Source organism: Phocoena phocoena, chromosome 8, assembly GCF_963924675.1.
Source record: "Phocoena phocoena chromosome 8, mPhoPho1.1, whole genome shotgun sequence".
Classification (NCBI taxonomy): domain Eukaryota; kingdom Metazoa; phylum Chordata; class Mammalia; order Artiodactyla; family Phocoenidae; genus Phocoena; species Phocoena phocoena.
The window spans coordinates 102,443,753-102,463,962 of NC_089226.1; the positions used below are offsets into that span (position 1 = coordinate 102,443,753).

The following is a 20,210-nucleotide window of genomic DNA, read 5'->3' on the forward strand; positions in this document are numbered from 1 at the left end:
CCAAGGATGGCCCAGCAACCTGGCCCCTGGGTAAGTGGCAAACTCAGCTGTTAGGTCTCAGGAGGAGGCTGGTAGCCCTTCGAGTGGTGGCATCTGGGCCCAGCCATGACAAGGTTCCCTTCCCTGTGTGGACCCTGAACACATCTGGGGTCCCCACTGCTGGCCCACACCACATGCTCCCTTCCTGAACTTTGCCTTCTGTTCAGAACACCTTTCCCCTGCTGATATCTCATTCATCCTTTGAATCCAACCAAATACCTCCTCTTCCAGGCAGACCTCCAGAGGCTCCTCCCTGCCTTGGGTGCCTCTGACACCTTGTCCCTATTCTGTCCTGGAGGCACAGGTTTGGACTCAGTGCCAGGGAAGGCCCTTGCTGGGGACACATCATGGCCCAAGGGGTTGATCAGGCCAATCAGGGCGTAGACCTTGGCTTTCTATTCTTTTGCTCACCTCCCCAGTAGATGAGGGTGTACGGGGGCTTCAGGCCTTGGACCACAGACAAATCCTGCTCAGCCTGAGCCGCCCCCCACCCCCACCACCCACAACCATTTGCCCCAATTCACTGGTTCCTTAGGTCCTTGGGACACACAGGTTCCCAGGGTCCCCCTGTGCAACCTCCTGCCTCCCCCAACCCTGCCTCCAGAGCCCTCCCAGTCCTGGTCATATTGACTTCTTGGCCCTGCCCTTCAACCCCAGCCAATTCCTGGCCTCCATCTCTGGGTCTCGGACCTGTCCCTGCGTCCCCAACTCCTTTGGGGACTTTCCCTGGCCCGAGGCTTTGACAGCATCTCCTGAGGGTGCCCTGCCCTCACTCACATCCCCCCACACTGCCACAACTGCCCCTTGGTGTCCCCTTCTCCTGGCCCTGAACCTCAGCCTCCACCTCCCACGCCACTTCCTCCCTGGGCCCTACACCCCTCACCACAAGATGACACACTACTGAGACCCCACGCTGCCTTCCTTCCCCAACTCTCACTCAAGTCGGCCTGGGCTCTGTGGCAGTGAAGTCACACACAAAGTAGGGTACCGTCTTTTCCTGGGGTCATGCAGGAAGGGTCAGGCAAGCTTGTGCCAATGAGGAGTTAGTGGGGCCTGGAGGAGGGGAGGAACCCTCAGAGACTTCTCACTGCAGAAGTCCAACTGGGGGCTCCCCAGGACGCCCCTCCCGCTGGGCTTTTGGGGGTGCAAACTCATGAAGACTCATGGTGCCTCAGATCCTGGGTCCAGCTCTATGCCAAGGGTGCACATTGGGATGGGGTGCCCCTGGGGGTCTGATAAGGACCCTAGGCAGCCTCCCTCCCCTCCCCCACTTCAGGCAACTGCAGCATTTGGGAAATATTCACAGGAGCACTTATCATAGACGCCACCCACCCTCTGCTCCTAAATTGAATTTCAGTGCATGTCAGTTCCGCTTACTAAAAGGAATTCCATTCTGGCCAAGGAGACCACAAGCCATTCCCGAGCACCCTCCTCCCCCAGCTCCCCTGCCTCTGGGGGCTGCTGGACAAGCAAGCTGGGCCCTTTCTGCCTTTAGGGCAAAGAAGGCCTTTGACTGAAAATCTACCCAAGAACCCCATTCCCTCCCAAGCAAGATGTGCCCACCCCCAAAGAAGCATCTAGAACTGAGGCTGAGCGTCAGAGACTAAGCAATCAGCTGCCTGAGGCCTCATCTGCCAGTGCTGGGTGCCCTGCCCAGGCTGTGACGGCAAGAAGGCCACTAGTCCACAGGGCATTTCTTGTGGCTTAGAAACAGGGCAGACCCTCAGTGTGGCCACAGCCCTGCAGGTACACCATTTGGCAAACAGTATCTCTGTGCAAAACTGGAAAAAGGCATTCTGTTCTCCTGGTGGGCACAGCCCCGCTCCAGGGCGCAGGACACACAGCTTGGCAAGCAGAGCACTGGCTAGATTTCAGCCCTTACTCACCTGTTCCAGCAGAGAACAATCTGTGCAACTGTGTGCAGTGGCCTGAAGGGTACCACCCCTCCCCACCCGGAAACCCACACACAGCAAGGGCAAACGTCAAGGTGGAGTCACGGTCAGAGACGGTGAAGTGCCTACTGTGTGCACCCACCCCTCTGAGGGTCTGTTTCTGCACAGCTGGGCACGTGTCTCTACGCGCGTGTGTGTGTGCATGTGCGCGTGCGCACGAACCTCAATGGATCCAAGCACGTGAGCACGCGTGTCAGCGAGTCTTAGCGGACGTGTGTGCACGTGAGTGAGCCTGTGCTCTGTACGTGGTTTGTGTGTGGTCCGCCTGCCTCTAGGCCTGGGTCTGAGCTCCTGTGTGCATGTGAATGCATGAATGTGTCTCTGAGAACATGTGAGCGTGCCACCACGGGTCTGAACACACGCGGTTGTGCCTCTGTGACCACCTCTTGCCCTCGGGTAGTGAGACTACATTTCCCAGCATCCCTTGCAAGTAGGTGCGGCCACAGGAGTAAGCAGTGGGCAGTGCCAGTACCGGCCCATAAAAGCTCCAGTGCCCGATCCTCCGCACTCCTTCTCCTCCTTCCAGTGACCTTGCAAACCACGTGTTGAAATGGAGGAGCCACAGATGGGAGGTCTCTGGATTCCCCAAGCACTCCTTGGGGCAGAGCCACCTGCTGGTCAGGAGCACCCAGGTGGGGCTTCACCTGAGTCAGAAACTCCCCTTTAAGGACCCACTGAGATTCGGGGGGAGGTTATCTGTTACAGAAACACATGTTACCTTAACTAATACAGACACAGCCAGAAGTGGGTGTCACATTAACAAAAACCTGTGGCCCTCAGGTAACAATTCAAGAACATGGATTTGGAGGCTGGAAAGATGCAGAACCACATAACGCAGCGGCACGACACCTGGCACCAACTGTTGCTTGGGACAGACCACGTGCTTACTGAGGCTGAGGCACTAAGGGAAGGTGCCAGAAAAGTCGGGACAATGCCGGCTTTTACTTTCTGTGTTTGGTAACGTATTACAAGAAAGAAACAACATTAGACGAGAATTGGTGCGTTTGCAACAGAGATGAAGGGACCAGAGAGAGCCCAGAAATGCGGGGCCGGCAAGTGTCAGAAGAACCACTGCCCCCAAACCCCAAATCTTAGAAGACTGGAAACGGCTTTCAGGGATGGTGGCCCAGTGACACTTCCACCTGAAAAACGGGGCTCAGCCTTGCCTCAAGGATCACACTAAGGGTGTGGCTCCCCACCTATTGTTTCAAACGCCCTCAAGATAGTCACCACTAAATTAAGAGATAGGGCAGAGAAACAAGGAAATAAACAGGCTTGAGAATTATGTCTAGGAGAGAACTCTGAGTGTCGTTCCGTTGACTGTTGGAGCCTTAAAACAACCTTTGGGCCCCCAGATATGCATGAGCAGGAAGAGAGGGCCGTCAAGGCTGTGAGACCTCCAAGGAGGTCATTTTCCCGACACCCACCCAGAGGATGGAGGACTGGGAAGGGTCTGCCAGAGGGCAGCGCCAGGGCCCCAGACAAAGCAGAGGTGAGTTTCTCCCACACAGCAGAGGTGGGGTTTCAGGGAGAAACTTCCCCACTACAGAGGGCAGAGCCTCAAGCTGCCTGCTGGCTGGATCTTCCCAACACTAGGAACTACAAGCTGCCGTGCGCCCTCCATCCTTCCCTTTGGACGCAGGGTTTTACGGTGGTGGTTTTCTCTGGCCCATCATGGTATTCTGGGTGTGTGTTGGGCTGTATGGGCAGTGAGATCAATTATCCTTTTAGTTCATGGGTATCCAGACCACATATGGGTACCCAGGAGCCAAGTCTGGACCCAATGGAGCGGGTCCATCTCCCAGACATCCTCACCTCTGAGATGACTATCCTAACCGGGTGGGGCTTCGGCTGTCTCTCCTGGGTAGGAGTGGGTGTGTTCTGTCGGTGGGGGGAACAGTGGACTGGATCGTTGGTGACCCAAAGCCCAGACTGTGGCAAATAAATGGCTAGCTGGTCATCAAATCTGTTTTTGCTTCCTCCTGGACTGCCTGGAAGCTAGGTCGTGCCACATGACCGAGCTCTGGAGAACAGAATCAGTAGGGCCCATGCACACCTCTTCCTCCCAGGCCTGGCCCATAAACCCTCCCCTTCATGCCCCTCCCTGCGTATCCCCTTCCACCACAACTCGGGAAGTCACGGTAAAGATGGTGCAGCTTCAAAGTGGAGACAGACCAGCCCTGAATCAGCGCCCTGAAAAGAGCTGCTCACCTAAGTGTCCATCGACAGATGAATGGATAAAGAAGATGTGGCACATATATACAATGGAACATTACTCAGCCATAAAAAGAAATGGAGTTATTTGTAGCGAGGTGGATGGACCTAGAGTCTGTCATACAGAGTGAGGTAAGTCAGAAAGAGAAAAACAAATATCATGTTCTAACACATATATATGGAATCTAAAAAAAAAAAAATAGTTCTGATGAACCTAGGGGGAGGACAGGAATAAAGACGCAGATGTACAGAATGGACTTCAGGACATGGGGAGGGGAAAGGGTAAGCTGGGACGAAGTGAGAGAGTGGCATGGACATATATACACTACCAAATGTAAAATAGCTAGCTAGTGGGAAGCAGCTGTATCACACGGGGAGATCAGCTTGGTGCTTTGTGACCACCTAGAGGGGTGGCATAGGGCAGGGTGGGAGGGAGACGCAAGAGGGAGGGGATATGGGGATATATGTATACATATAGCTGATTCACTTTGTTATACAGCAGCAACTAACACACCATTGTAAAGCAATTATACTCCAATAAAGATGCGAAAAAAAAAAAAAGAGCTGCTCACTCATCAGGAACAGTGTTTATAACTTTACGTGAAGAAGTCAATGTCTATGTGTTTAACCATGGGTGTTGAGAGTTTCTCTGTTACAACTAGTGTTACCTTAAGACACGTTGGGATCTGAACATGTCTGTGCCTCTGTGATTCTGAGCTGGATGTGTGGGTCTGAGCAGATGTGTCTGCCTGTGGAATTCAGCATGTGTATGCCTCTGAGGTCCCTGTGTATGTGTGCTCGGGGGCAACGCCTCTGTAGTGGGCTGAGTGCGTGAGGCTGCTTCTCTGGGTCTGAGCACACGTGGGCTTATATGAAGCCGAGTACACATGTATGTGTGGGTCCTTGTGGGTCTGTGTGCTCACCTGGTGAACACGGAAGCATGCATTTTACTGTGTCTGAACATGTGTGACTGGCCTGAGGGTCCACGGATATGTGGGTGTCCTTCTATGTGGAGCTGCATGTGTACCTCTAAGCATATGAGTAAGTACACCAGCAGCTGTGAGCGCCCGTGTCAGTGTTGGCCTGACTCTGTGTGTGTGTGTGTGTGTGTGTGTGTGTACACCACCGTGGGACTGAATACGAGTATGCATGTCTTGGTCTGAGCACGTGTGTTTGTGTCTGAGCATAAGGCATGCACATCAGAGTGAGCCTCAGAAGGTCTGAGCTGAGGTGGGCCTCCGAGGGTCTCCTTTCCTGGGGCGGTGGGGCAGGGGCGCAGGTCTGTGAGTCTGAAGAAATGTGTGCGTGTGCCTGGACCCCTGGGTCTGGGCACACACAGCCTGCCTGAGGATGCACACACGTGTGCCCTCATGGCCCTCAGCATGAGCACACACGTCGGTACACGAGGATATGCCTTTGAGGATGTGTGTGTCTTAGAGTACGTGAACAGATGTGCAGGCGACTGTAGGTCTGAGCCCAAGTGTATGCGGGGGTGGAGCTGTGACACTCGTGCACCTCTGTGAGCCTGGGCGCAGACGTGCACATCCCTGAATTCACACGCCCACGTGCACGTGTGTGCCTGCATCTCAGAAGGTCTGTGCATGTTGTATACGTGCCTGCCCTGAACACGCACACACGCACCTGTGATTCTGAAACATCTGTAAGTCTGAGCTCACGTGGAGGATTCTGTGGCCTGAGCACATGTGTGATGCAAGTGGATTTGTACACGTGTGTGTGCCTCTGTGAGCTGAGTGTGGATGTGGAATCCTGAGAGTCTGAGGATTCGTATATGCCTGGGCCTTGAGGGTCTGAGCACATAGATGTACGTGTCTCGTGAGTGTGTGAAATATGCAAGTGCTTCTGAGCACGTGCATGTATTCGGAACATCTGGTCTACTCCTCGATAGATGTGCACATGTGCGCTTCAGTGGGTCTGTGTGTGCATGGATGTGCAGCTCTGAGCACATGCAACTGCCTTGGTGGGTTGAAGACATGCTGCGTATGCACCCTTGTGCACCTGAGCTCGTGTGGAAGTGTCTAAACAGGCAGACACCTGTGAGTCCACATCTAGGTGTGGAGCCCTAAGCCCACACATGCAGGACTGTAGCTCTGAGCACACGTGTGTACCTCTGTGAAAATGTGCACGTGTGTGGGTTTGCCTGTGTTCATCGGACTTCCGGGGCTCTGAATACATGCGTGTCTCTTTAGATCTAAGCACCTGGTGCCTCTTTTGCTCTAGGCACAAATGGTGTGTGCCCTTTAGGTCTGAACATATGAGTACCTGTGGAAGTGGATGTGCGTGAGCTTGCTGGTAGGCCCATAAATGTTTGTGCCTGGATGTGGGCGTGCCTCTGGTCAGACACGAGTGTGCATGTAGCTGGGTCCCTCTGTGGGTCTGAGTCTGCGTGTGCGCACTTCCTATGTGCCTCAAGGGGAGCAATTCCTACAGGGGCCAGGCCCATAACACAAGGTGTGGGACAGGCTGGCTAAGGCAGCGAGGGGCGTTGGGTCACATTGCCTACTATGCAGGGCAGGTCCCCATAAAGGTACTCCCATTCAAAAGCAGTTAAATACCGTGTCCATCAACACAGTACTCTTGGCTGGGCTGCCAACCTCAGGTAAAATAACCGTTAGATGATGGGCTCTCCAGGCTGGGGAAGCTGGGACCTGCAGTCTGTGGAGGGGTCCAAGTCAAGGGAAGGTGTGAAACGTTTCAGGGATGACCCGAGGCTTCACACCTGGACCCAGGAAGGAAGATCTGGCAGGTGAGAGGGGTGCAAAGAGCCTGCGGGCAGCCCCTGGGTAGCTGCTGTCTCCAGCCAGGCTGCCTCCACCTCTGACACTGACCTTGGAGCCCAAGGAGTCCTGGTTGTCTGCTAGAAAAAAAGCCTCCCTGCACTGGGGGCACAAGAGGGCTCTGGCCTGAGTCCCCTCCCTCTCCAGGTGGGGTGTATCACAGTCTAAATCAGCCTGAGGGACCCTGGAGCCATCTTGGTCGTTGTCTGGCCTCCCATCAAGATAAAAATCCAATTTAAGCATTTCAGGGCAGTATGAGCGTGGAGGTGCAAACATACGCGATGCACACCTGTGGGTTGCGATGGTTTTCTCTGGGGGCTCAAGCGTGCACTCTGCCCTCCCTCCCTCTTATTTTTAAAGCTGGGTACTGGGCTGGCCCGCCAGCCTCTCCCCATCCCCCAGCTTCCATTCCTCCTCCACCCTCCTTGTCCCCTCACATACTTGGCCCTTTGATGCGGGGAGGGCAGCTGACCCGCCCACTTCAGCTCCTCCTCACTCCGTGGTCCCAACACAGCCTGAGAGAGCTCGGCCCACCTGTGCACGCGCTCAGCATCACACCCAGGCCCCTGACAAGACCCTGGGCTGGGGCTGTGAGGCCAGAATTTTGGTGGACAGGATGTGGCCTTGGGGTAGCCCAGTGTGCGCTTCCCGTCCCTGCATCATGGCCATCTGCAGGGTCCAGGGAGAGCAGAGGCTCCTCCTGTCACCTGGCAGTTCCCACCCCTGCGTGTGCAAACATGTGTGGCAGGGCCAAGCCGGGCCCTTTTCTCGTGACCGCACAGCCTTTTGTCCCCAGAGTCCCATCCCGGGGCTCTCAGGGGACCATGTGTCACAGGCACTCCCCGCAGGCCTAGGCTTGAGGTGCTGTGTCCACCTATAGGAAAGCCCCACCAGTAACTAGGTAGGCGGAAAAGCAGGGTGCAAGGAGAGTGCTGTGTCGAAGCTGCCAGGTTCCCAGAGCCTCCCAAAGCAACGGTGGGGTGTGAGGGTGCATCCCTGAGCCGAGCTCACCCAGTGAGACGGAGGGGAGAGCCCCAGCAGCGGAGACTCCCCACAGCGGACGGTGTCTGTCCAGAAAGCACTGGTTCTCGGCTGTGGCTGAGGAGGCCTTTCCAGCCCAGCAGCCGGAGGCTCCCCCAAGGACCTCAGGGCCCAGGACTGCCAGAACAACCCCCTCAGCTCTGGCCTACTGGGGGGACACGGAGCAGTCAGGCTTCAGCCTCTGGGCCTGGAGGCCTGCGCTCCAGAAACCTCTCTGCCCCTGGTCTCTGGAACCCGAGCCTCTGCTCCAAGGCTCCTCACACTCCTTCCTTGGTTGCAGCCCACCCTCACCTTCAGCCCCAGAGTGTCTCTTCTGGGGCTGGCAGACCCCCTAGGCTCATGCCCAGGCCAGATTCACAGGATATGCCCAGGTCACACTGCCCACCTCAGCTGATCCCATCACCCCCCGCCCCGACCCTGTGGGCACCTGCCCCAACCTCCAGCCTTCCAGTACCAACAACCCAGGTGCCACACACTGCAAAGTAACGGAGAGAAGTCTCTGGAAACCCAAGCAAGGGATGAGGCTCCCAGGGGCTCATCCAGGACACCACCAAGCCCACGCACTCCCACTGGGAAATCTGGCCACATCCAGTCTCCTTCCATTCCCACTGCCAGCCTCAAGCACCAGGACCTCAGCTCCTCGGGCCCTCCATCCCCTCAGCTCCTCCCAGCCACCGCCCACCTGTTCAGAGGCACCCCCTGTGCCGTTCCACACCCCACACTTCTGAGTCGGCACCCAAGGCCCACCCCTGCCTTGCCAATCTGGTCTCTCTCTCTCTGGGGCTGCACCCTTCTCTCCAGCTGGAAGCATCAAGTAGAGCCCTGGAATGCCTCCCCCTGTAAGCCTTCCCTACCAGCTCTGCTCTCCTCCTATAGCAGCTCCCCAACTAGAAATCTGGACCAGACCCCAGGCCCAATCTCCCCGGGGGACCTCATGTCTGGCTGGGACACCTCCTACCCAGCATGCTGCCCGACACTGTGTAGTAACTGCCCGAGCTGGGCCTGGCAGCCCCGGCAGTGTCTGGCCACCTCCCTGACTCTGGGAATGAGGAGGGTTCAGGAGCCAGCAGAGACCTCCTCTTCTAGCGACCAAAAGAACACCAGGCCTCGGGGACTGATGGGAGTTGTAGTTCTGGACCCAGGAGTCGATGGGAATTGTAGTTCCTAGGCCTGTGTTCCCCATCCCCATCCCCCACACACCCCGCCCCCCGACACACACACCCTAAGGATTCATGGGAGCTGCAGTTACTCATCTTTCTAGGGAAAAGTCTCCCTCTTTCCCTCCCAGCATCCCTTGGCCCTCAACCCCAGGACCCCAAGCTAAGGACCTCACTATCTCTGAGGGGCACCAAAACGCCAGAAACTGCCTCGCCAGGGGGCATTTGCGGGACCTGGGGCAATGGTAGGAGGGGAAAGGAAGCTACCAGGGAAAGTTAAGGCCTGGCAGCAGGCCCCTCGGGCTCGGGCCAGGTGGCAGGGACAGTCGCCCCCCTCCCATCAGTGTTGCAGCGGGCCCGGGGCAGGGGAGGGGGGAAAGGCACTCACCAGTACTGGGCTCACACTCCTCTAGGTCCTCGTCGTCGCTCGGACACTCGGCCGAGGCCACCAGGAGGTCATCTGTGTTCTTGGGGGCGAGAGGAGGGTGGGGGGAAAGAAGAGGGTTCCAGGCTGGGTCAGCAGGCCCCACAGCCACCTCTTGAGGCACAGGGGATGGGCCCTGGGCTGAGACACACACCCTGGTCCACACCCCAGCTCTCTCATCGCTCGCTGGGTGACCATGGGCCTCCACCTCCCTTGTGCAAAGGCAAACTGAACAGCGCCTGCCCTGCAGCGGTTCCCTCGCTCCCGGGGATCAATGAAACAGCACACGTTGTGCCATTTATTTCTGGGAAGCCTGGGAGACTGGACCCCGGAACTGGGACTGCAGGGCCAGAGCGAGGGGGCCCGGGGCAGCAGGGAGGTGAAGCACAGGGGCCTCTGGAGGCCAGTACAGGCAGACACGGAGCAGGACCTGGGGGGTTTCTTGGCTCCAGCCTCACCACCCCACCACCTTCATCTCTCTCCCAACCCCCTTCCTGGAGCCTGGAAACCGGGCTGCATACGGTAATTAGGGCTGTGGTTGCCATGACAACAGGAGTCGACTTTGTCAGCATTTTCTCTCCTCCTGCTTGCAAAGAAAGAGAATCCCCAAGATGAGTGAGTGTTAAGGGGTGGGGGGGATTCTCAGGGGGTGCTAGGGAAGAAACTCAAGGAGGGAAACCCAGAATCCAAGCAGGAACGGACTCTGAGAGACTTCGGGTGCAGGGAGAGGGCCAGGCTGAAGGCCAAGGATGGGAGGAGTCTGGGGTGGGTAGGGGGTGAAACGGTCACATCTTGCTTCTTCCCCACCCCCTGAGCTTCGGACACTGCAGCCCTCACCCAAGGGCAAGGTGGGATCTGGAAGACTAATTTTCCTTCTGCATCTCCGCCCCTCTGCGCCAGTCTCCCCTGTGCAGGCTCCACCAGCACAGCTATGACCCCTAGAACCCCACCCTTCCCTTCTACCTGGATGGTCTGCCCATCACCTCACACTGAGACTGGACAGCCCTTCTTGCCATTGGGCATTGGGAATGGCCGGTGCCCAACCTTGGCTAGAGCCAGGCCTTTCTCCCAGGGCTCCCCGCTCCCTAGGGCAAGGCCTGGCATTCAGGTCCCCTCGATTTTCTTGGCATTGAAGGCAGAACGGAAGGGGGCTCAGGCTTGACTCTCTTGCCTGGACGAGGCTGTCAGCCAGACCCAGGCCCCTGCAGCACTGACGGGCAGGGACGAGGGGACTGCAGCTCAGAGAACCCAGCCCTCATTTACAGAGGCTGAAGGAGGGCTGGCAGTGGAGGCAGGACACGGCCCCATGGCTGACCCAGCCCCTCCCTCACCTTGGGAGGGCAGAGGTCCCTCCAGGCCCAGAGGCCCACAGCCATGTGTGATGGGGGCCAGAAGTAGCTTGGGCAGAGGGAGCAGGGTGACTGAGCAAGGTCCAGTGCGCCAGGTGTGAGCCCTCCCCCCGCTGGCCAACAATGACCGGCAGCAACAACTAGAAAACTCAGCTGCATTCCAGGGCATGCTTGGTAAGTCACATATACTCAATCGGCTTTGGCCACCAGGAAAGCCAGGCCTGTCCTTCCCCAGTGGAGCCTCATTCTCAGGTACAGCCCCCTCCGGTGCTCCCCTGGGTGCAAGAGAAGATAAATTCAAACCTGACACAGGGAGAGCACCTGAGCAGGTGGGGCAGGCAGTGGGGAGGGAGGGTAAAGCACCAGGGGACTGTCTGTACCAGCCCCAGCTCTGAGGCACAGGCATGGAGGACACTGAGGCCTGCGACACGGCGGTGTCTACTCAAGGTCACACGGAGAGGACGTGTGAAGGCAGCGGGCTGGCAGTCTCACTGCAAGGACACCAGCCATCAGGGAGAGGCTGCTCCTGCTTCCATCAGCCTCTGGAGAGGGGCTGCCACCACTGGGTGAGCCACTAGCCCCTCCAGTGCTGTCGTCTCTGTGCCCTGCGCAAAGCGACGCCATCCTGGCTCCCTCCGTCTCTCCCTCGATGCCCACACAACACTGGGTGTCACCTTCATTATGGGGCAGGCAGAGGGGTTCATTCCACCCCTCATCCCCAGCCTGGACTTCCTCTCTCATAAGTGGGGTGGTCTTCCCTGGTCTAGCTAGGTACCAAACTCCCCCTCAACTCTGGGAATGGCCCCCCTAGAAATAGTGGTCACCTCCACATCTACAACATCCCTGGTCATCAGGGTGACAACCGCTTCGAGAAAGGAGACCTTGGGGACTTCCCTAGTGGTGCAGTGGTTAAGACTCCGTGCTCCAAATGCCGGGGGCCTGGGTTCAATCCCTGGTCAGGAAACTAGATCCCACATGCATGCTGCAACTAAGAGTTTGCATGCCACAACTAAGGAGCTGGCGAGGCACAACTAAGGAGCCCGCTTGCCACAACTAAGACCCGGCACAACCAAATAAATAAATAAACAAATATATTTTTAAAAAAAGAAAGAAAGGAGACCTTGCCAGCCCCACCTAAACCACAGTCCCCTCAGACCCTTCCTGAGCGCCACAGTTGCTATGCAGACATCAGCCCTATTCCCCACCTGGAGCCCCGTTCCTCGTGCACCGGCGGAGGGGCCCTCACCTGGGTGGTGCTGTCCCTCAGCGTGGGGGAGCGGCCCCGGCGCGTGGTGGTGGTGGCCATGGTGGTGGTGGTCTCCATGATGGTGGTAGCCATGTCGGCCAGCAGGGTGGTGGCCGTGGTCTCCGCACTGAGCAGCACGGACGGCCCCTCCCCCACCAGGCGCAGGTGGCCCTCGGTCCGCACGTTGGGGTCGCTCTCGGCGGCCAGCGCCAGCACCTTGAGCCCATTGTAGTAGAGGCCGGACACCTGGCCCTGGAAAGGGCGGCCCTGATCCCGGCCCCCAATCTTGATGGCAGCCTGGCTGTTGAAGATGGTCAGCTGGCGGCCTGGGGAGGAGGGGAAGGGGCAGGAATGACAGACAGAGGCGGGGGCAGGCAGTGGGGGGGGGGGGAGACCGGAAAGGGATAGGGAGAATGGATGGAGATCCAAGGGAGGGAAGGAGGGGTGGAGGTGGAAACCAGCAAGTGGGGGTGGGGTGGGGAGGGAGAAAGGAGGAAGGGGCAGACACCAAAAGGAAAGTCCTTGTCAGCCACTAGCCCAGCCCAGCCAGGTAGGGACCCTGGACAGGAAGGGTCTCCAGGACACACTTGGGCTCGGAAAGGGGGCCCAGCTCCCCACTCTCCCCACCATGCTCATGCCTCTGGCCTTCCCATCCCCCCTCCTCTCCTGCTCTAGGGGCATCGCTCCCCTTCTTTCCCTTCCCTCAGTTTGACCCCCCATCTTCCCTCTGTGCTTCCCCAAACTTCCCACACCCAGTGTCCAGCCCCAAGCCACAGAACCCTCGGAAGCAGCAGGTAGAGGAGACAAAAAGGCAGAGACAGAGCAGCGACTGCCAGGCCACATGGTCAGTGCATGTCAGGGCAGGGATGGAGATGAGACCGAGGGGTGGACAGCGCATGGGAGGAGCGCCAGCGTGAGGCTGGGAGCAGCCGCGGACCTCACGCCACCCTCCCAGCCACCACCAGGCCCTCTGACCTCTGGCCAGGCCCCCCTCTCTCCTCTTCCCCTCCAAGGCCCAGCCACTGCCTGGGGATCAGGCCCCGGAGAGCAGAGACCTTCCTTCCCCGCCAGGATGTGCAAGCACAGAGATGGAAAATGTTAAAGGGACCTTGCTTCGCTCGCTGACAGCCCAAACACACCCACTCCAGCTCCAACCTCGCTCTTTACTTAATAGTTACACCTCAGCATTCCCACCTGGGTGGGGTTTGGCTGTTCTGTTTGGTTTTAATGGATCTGGGGGTCAGTTTAACCCTCTGAGTTTGTTGCTTTGGTTTGGTTTTTAGAAAAGATATTTATTGTGTTTAAGTTTAGATTTAACTTTGGTTTTGATGTTGCTTATTTTTGGGGGGAGAGGGTCAGAGGAACTACTAAGTTGCCCCCTGCTCCCCTGGACCTTCAGCTGCTGGTGCTGGGGGTGTTTAAGACCTGGCTTAGCCCTTGTTAGCCTCTGGTTAGTGCTTTGTTAAAGATCTGGTTTAGAGTTACGTGCCTGTAAGCCCTGCCCCCCAAACCTGGGCTGAGGACAGTCCAACTTGTGAAACCCACACCCTCGTTGGCAACACAGTTTCCCTGGGACACCCAGGCCTCTGGGGCACCCAAGCATCTGTCTGGCCTCTGGTCAATGATCAGCCAGGGGTGTGTCTGCTCGGCCCCTCTGCTCAACCTCTGTACCTCCTCCAGCTCTCCCTCCGCCCAGCACATCCCTCAGGCCTGGAGCAGGGTCACCATCTTACAGATGGGGGAGCCGGAGCCCACAGAAGCGGAGAACTAGTGAGTGGCAGCTGGACACCAGACCCAGAGAGGCCCTTAAGGAGCACTGTGTCCAGAGTTTATTCCCGCATATGAGAATTATGAGAAAAACGAAGGGGAGAAGGTTCACAGTGGTCAAATGAGTTTGGAAAACAAACATTTCACAATTACACAAGAGGTTTGTCTCTCACAGGACCTCTCAGAGCCTTTATTAAAATCCATGTCCATATGCATCTCCAAGAGGAAGAAACAGGATTCAGACTTCTCAAGCTCATTTCACCACAAATCTCTCTCTCTTTCTCTCTCTCTTTTTTATAACCACAAATCTCTTTATCGTGAAGCATCTCATGGGACTTATGCTTCACAGGACATGTTTTGGAACTGGAAAATGGATTCACTCAATAAATATTTATTGAGAACCTACCACACGCCAGGTGCTGACAGTAAAGTAGTCACTCCAAGAATGCCCAGCTTTTGTGCTCAAATACTTTCCTGCTCCTCATTTCATCTCATCCTCACAGCACCCGGTGTGAGGCAGGCTGAGCTGGGATCACCAGCCCTGTCTCCCCGAGGAGGGAACTGAGGCTCGGGAAGGGGAAGCCTTGAGCAAGGCCATGCAGCAAGTGAGCTCCTCCAGCCACACTCTGGGAAATACTAGAGTATGTGGCCCAACCCTTCACTTTCTAGAAGAGGAAATAGAGGGCTAAAGAGAAGATGTGACCCTGCAGCTAGTTAAAGGATGCCTGGGGTTCCAAACCGCCGGCAGGAGCTCTTCTCTCATCTGGACCACAAGTCCCCCCACCCCCACCCCCCTACCGGGCCTGTCCGGCTCTCCCTACCCTTGGGGTCACAAGTTGTCCCAGCCTCAGCCCAAGCTGCTCCCTTGGCCTCTCTGATTCCGGGAGAAGGAGGTGGGTAATGGAGAGGAAGCTACACAGGTGAGCCAACTAGGCCTCTGGGGCCCCACCCACCATGAACTCCTCAAAGGGTTAAAGTTCACCCCGCTGGAGAGAGCAGCCCAGTGTGGCTGGGGGCTGTAGGTTTTAGCGATGTCTGTTAGTCCCTTTAACTTTTTGTCCTGTTATGGATTTATCACATCTGGTTATCAGCATGTTTAGTCCCCGCTGGCCACGTTGGGGGCTGGAAGTGACATTGGGGGTTTTAGTTGGGGCAGGCCCCAGTGGACATTTAAAAGCACAGTTATCAGCTGGTTAGGTGGAGGTTTAACAGTTCTACTTCCCCCCTAGAGTTTAGCCTTAGAGGTACAGAGCTCGCCCCCTCTCCAAAGGGAATGGGATGGCTTTGCCCTTGGCCCCAACTTCCCTTGGTGACAAGTGGCCTTCTCCCTCACACCCAGCAGCGCCTCACACATACGGCCACTTAGCCAGCCTGTTCTGTCTTCCTCATCAGCTCAGCAGGCACAGGAATCCCCATGGGATGGCCACCTCTTCCCCATCTCCTAGTCTCCCTGCAACCTCCACTGCTTCTAGGAGACCTTCCGGACCAAGGTGGGCCCGTTCCAGAGATGGCAGTCCCACAGACACTCTCTCAGGGTGGCAGTCTTTCCAGTAGGATCTGAGCCCCCCACTCTTCCCTTTGCTCCTCAGATGACCCTTGTGGACCCTTCCCACCTGCCTTTGGATCCTAGGACCAGCACTTGTTGCTTCCCAAAGCCTTCCTGTTTCTCAGTGTGCTGTGGCCCTCAGGTGGCCCTTGACAAAACCTCTGAGCCAACAGGGCAGCTCCCTCCCAACCCGCACTCCAGCCTGCTTTCCTGGAGGGGTTCCAGGATCTCCCCTATGACCCTAGTCCCTTCCCAGGTTTAGAAAGAGACCAAGGACTCTCCGTCTTCTAGGAAAAGCCCCTCCCCTGCCCAAACCACCACTCTAAAAGACAGGGACCCTGGACAACAGAGAGGAAGGGAACAACCTGGCCGGACAATTGTCCTTTCACTAGGGGGTGGGCGATGGGGAAGGCACGGATGGGGAAAGAGAGAGCTCTGCACCTTTAAGATAGTGTTTTTAAAGTTAATTAATTAATTAATTAATTAATTCTGGTTAATTACCTTTGTCGAGCAGCCATTCATCTACTACTCGACCAAGCCGGTAGGGGATTCTCTGTCTAGCAATCGCCAGGCGCTCGTTATCAAAGTTTCCTTGGAAAAGTTTAGAAAGACAGTAGGTTTCTCAGGCGGCGAAATTAGAAAAGTAATTATGCATTTCTCAGGAGACTCAGAGTAAGCAGCGACATTCAACGGAGAGGGGGCCAGGTCCACCCAAGGCGGGAGAAGAAACGCAGGTCCCTCATCCCCCCTCCGGTCCCCCTCCCTAGGCTCCCATGCAGAGCCAGCCCCACCCTGGGGGCGGGAGCGACCCAAAGAAAAAGAGAGGGACAAAGAAGAAAAGGAAAGGGGAAAGGAAGAAAAGGCAGCTGGAAGGTCAAAGGTCAGAGGTTAAACAGGTTTGTCTGTGCTCTCCCTGTCTGCCCACTTCCTTCCCCATCCCAGAGGGGGGCAGAGGGACGGGGAGGGGCATTTAGCGGGTTTAAGTTAGGGGGTGGGAGGCCTCAGTGGCCCGGCGGGTTACTGCGTTTAGAGGGCTGTTTAGAAGTGGGAGGGACGGGTTAAGCAGGGGGTTTATGCGGCATTTAAGGGGTGGCCCAGCACACGCATTTAACAGTGAGATTTCAACCACTTCTCGAAGCCCCCTCGGCTCCCTTTACCTTCCGTGCTCAACCCCCAGCTTCCCCTCACCTCCCACCACCCCCCACCCCACCACCAGCTTCCACCTGAATCCCCCCACGCCCCCCCCGCCCCCCCCCCCCCCCCCCCCCCCGCTGCTCTCACTGCAGGCACTTCCGGCTTCTCACCCTGGGCACAGGTGCCTGCTTGTGGCAGCTGGATGTCACCCAGCCACCTCGCCCACCCTTTGCATCTCACCTCTTCCACCCCTGGTCCACCCTACAGGCGCCCCAGCCCTCCTCTGCCTGGTGGCACCTTGCTCTCTTCCCCTCTCTCTCAGCTTCATTCCAAGACCCTCAGACTCCTGTCCGCTCAGGTCCCCTCTCCTTCCGGCCCTGGGGAGCCCAGTCCAGCTCCCACTTGAGCCTTCCTCCTTCAGGTTCCTCCCCCCACAATTCCTAACCTCCGCCCCTCCTCTCAACCCTGGCTGCCCAACTGGATACACACCTGTTCTTCTCTCCACTCACAGGGAGGAAGGAGGATGTGTGTGTGTGTGTGTGTGCGTGTGTCTGTCTGTCTGTGTCTGTGTGTCCTGTGAGCTCTTCCCCAAGGCTGTGGGTGATCCCAAACTGCAGCCGTGGAAATGGAAATGATTTCCTTTGGAAATCTGGCCACTCTACCCACGGAAACCACTTACACGATGTTCAGTAACATGCATGCCGGGGGCATTTTCCCTCTCATCTCCCACTGCACAGCTGTACTACCTGCCCAATGAGACCTGGGCCTGGGCCTGCCTGCGTACACATCCCGTTAATGAGTCCATGGTGTATTCACACGAGCATGGATGGGGCCTCCCTAGGTGCTTACAAGGCAATGAGACCCTGCCTTCCCACAGATTCCACAGGTTCTGAATCCACAGATTCAGGTCACTTGTGTTTCAGACAAAAATGGATCATCCATTTGTTTAGTCACTCAACAAACATTTCTTGAGTGCCTGTTCTGTTCCTGGTGCTGGGTACTGGAGATGCAAAGATGAACGTCCAGTCCTTGACCACCGGGAGCCCCAGCCAAGCAGGAGAGACTGGCAAGTGACCAGCAGTGTCCTGTGTTCTGTTAGAGGTAGCACAGCCCTAGGGACGGGGCTGAGAGGGGCCCTAGAAGACACTGGAGGAGAAGTATAGTAGCCAGAAGAGTGTCAGATGGGGGAAGGGAGGGAGAGGGCACACACAGACAGAGGCAGAGAGGCAGGAGGGCAGGAGGCATTCAGGGACCTACCTGCACTGGGATAGTTGTGGGTGCGTCTGTGTGTCTGTGTGTGGCATGTATTTGTGTGTGGGTCCTGAGAAGGAGGGAAGAATGTATGTGTGTCTCAGCGGCACACATAACAATTCTAACAAAAGCTCCATTTACACAGCACCTCTGAGCACCTCTGCTACGCCACGCCATTCTAGCACTCCCCTTAGGTTATCTCACGGAACTCTCACAGTACGGCTATGAGGTAGATATTATCCCCAACTTTCACAGGTAGAAACTGAGATCCAGAGGAGCTAAATGACTTGTCCAAGGTCACACAGCTTGTCAGTCGGAGACCCAGGATTTAAAGCCTGGTCCTGCTGACTCGGAGTCCCTGGGCTGTGTCTCTGAGCTCCCTGAGTCTGGGCCATGCACACTGCTGTTGCTCAGGGTGACTCTCGGCTTTCGTAAGGGATGTGCTGTCACAGGGCACACAGGCAGCCACCAGGCCCTCACGGTGCTCTGCTTGGCAGGTAAGGGGGCACCCAGTGGCCTTCCGCACCCCAGCCAGGGGTACCTGAGCAGAGGAGAGAAGGCGTGACTCCTCTAACCTCGCATCCAGCCTACTGGGCTCCAAGGGGAGGAGCTCTGGCTTGACATGGTAAAGCCTTCATGCTCCCCAAGTCCAGCCTTGTCCAGTGTAGGCTGGTGTCTTCACTGCTACAAAGGTTGCCCTGGTGTGTGTGTCTAAGACAGAGCAAAGTCTGATGCCCACAGAGCCTGGCCTGTCAGTGTCTGCGCATCTGTGGGACTCAGCATGGGAGCGTTTATGTGCCTGAGTTGCCCTACACATGCCCAGGCCCTGGTGTAAGCTGGCATCCCACAGTAGTACTTTTTCTTCCTTGTGTCTGTCTGACCGTATGAATATTTGCAGTTGTCTGTGTGTCTGGGGCTGGCCTGTGTGTTTGTCAGCCTCTGAGTTTCTTAGGGGGCCGTGTGGTTCTCTTTATTTCCAGGGCCTGCCTGAAAGTGTCTGGGTACAAGCCTACATGACTGTGAGTTGTGAGCCCACACTGGCATTTTCATCCTAGCATATAAGCGGGTCCATGAGGGTTTGTGCACTTGAACCTCTCACTGTCCTTCTGCCCACGGCTCTCTCAGCCAGCATGGGGCAGCTTCTCTGGGCATCACTTCTGCCAGGAGAGGGGCTGAGCCCGAAGACGCTCTCTCTGCTTCTCAGGGGCTGCTTCTCAGTCAGCACCCGCGCGTGTGACTCTGCAGTGTTGCTCAGCCTGTATCTCCACATCTCTGTGTTTCTGCGGTTCTTCTGCAGTACCTCCACTTCCCCTCCCTCTTCATCTCCCGCACTGGGGCTCTCTTCCTCTCCCTCCCAAGGCTCTGGCCACCTCCTCTCTCGCTGGCTGGGTCTGCACGACAGCGGCTCCATATATCTCCCTGCATGCCTCTGGGAGCTACCTCCGTCTCCGCTTCTGTCTGGGTGACTATTTCCATATCTCTCCCTTGCTCCTCCTCTGGTTTCCTCTCACTCTGAGGCTCTTTCTCTGCCTCCCTCAGATTCTTGCAGAGTCTCTGCCTCCTCATTTCTTTCAGGTCCTCATTTCTGTCCCTCCCCTGTGCTCCTCAGACCTTGGTTTGTCCTCGGCCACCACAGCTGTCACACTGTTGAACTGGGTCTCTTTGCACCCCCGTGCTCCCCCAGCCCCAAGACTGTGAGCTCCCTGCAAGCAGGGGCTGTATGCTGTGTCCTCAGGGCGCGGCACAGGACCTGATACTAGTAGGTTGTCGATGAAGGTTTGTTGAAGGCACTTGACCTATTTTTCGCTCTCGTTGTCACTTGTCGTTCTCTCCTTTTCACCATGTCCCTTACTTCTTGAGACCCTGGGGTTCCTTTTCTCTGGGTCTCCATGGTTACTTCTCTTCCTTTATCGAGATCACCTAATATGAACTTTTGACTTGCTCTTTGTAAAGACCTGGGTTCTTGCCTTGGTTCTATCCTTGGGAACAGTCCTGCCTCCTTGCCAAGATCCGTTTTGGGTTACTTCTGGATCTTCTCTCTTTGGTTTCTGCATCTGCCTCCCCATTTCCGCCTGTCCCTCTTTTCTCAACTCATCCTTCCCTCAATTACGACAGACTCTCCCTACTTCTACCTTCCTTCCCTCCTCTCCTCCCCCATCCACAAACTGGACCCTGACCTTGCATCCTTCCCTGTTCAGCTGTGCCGCCTCCCTCCTAGCTGACCCACTCCCACAGTCTCGCCCCCACCCTACAAATCCCAACTTTTCCCTTTAGCCCTGCCCCGCCATCGTCCCG

At 56.6% G+C, this 20,210-nt stretch overlaps 1 protein-coding gene across 14 annotated transcripts in view; it reads right to left on the reverse strand.

Annotated features, from left to right (window-relative positions):
• NRXN2 (neurexin 2) overlaps window positions 1-20,210 on the reverse strand; it is a 98,801-nt gene that overhangs the window by 3,554 nt on the left and 75,037 nt on the right. For 7 of the 14 annotated variants that reach the window (XM_065881926.1, XM_065881927.1, XM_065881925.1 and 4 more), the window contains 3 exons: window positions 16,032-16,121; window positions 12,218-12,543; window positions 9,587-9,665 (listed from right to left, as the gene is read on the reverse strand). In XM_065881926.1, the coding sequence (XP_065737998.1) occupies window positions 9,587-9,665; window positions 12,218-12,543; window positions 16,032-16,121 (495 nt within the window). Of the gene's footprint in view, window positions 1-6,221; window positions 6,227-9,109; window positions 9,119-9,582; window positions 9,666-12,217; window positions 12,544-16,031; window positions 16,122-20,210 lie in introns of all 14 variants that reach the window. The other 7 variants (XM_065881922.1, XM_065881928.1, XM_065881934.1 and 4 more) reach the window with 4 other exon arrangements.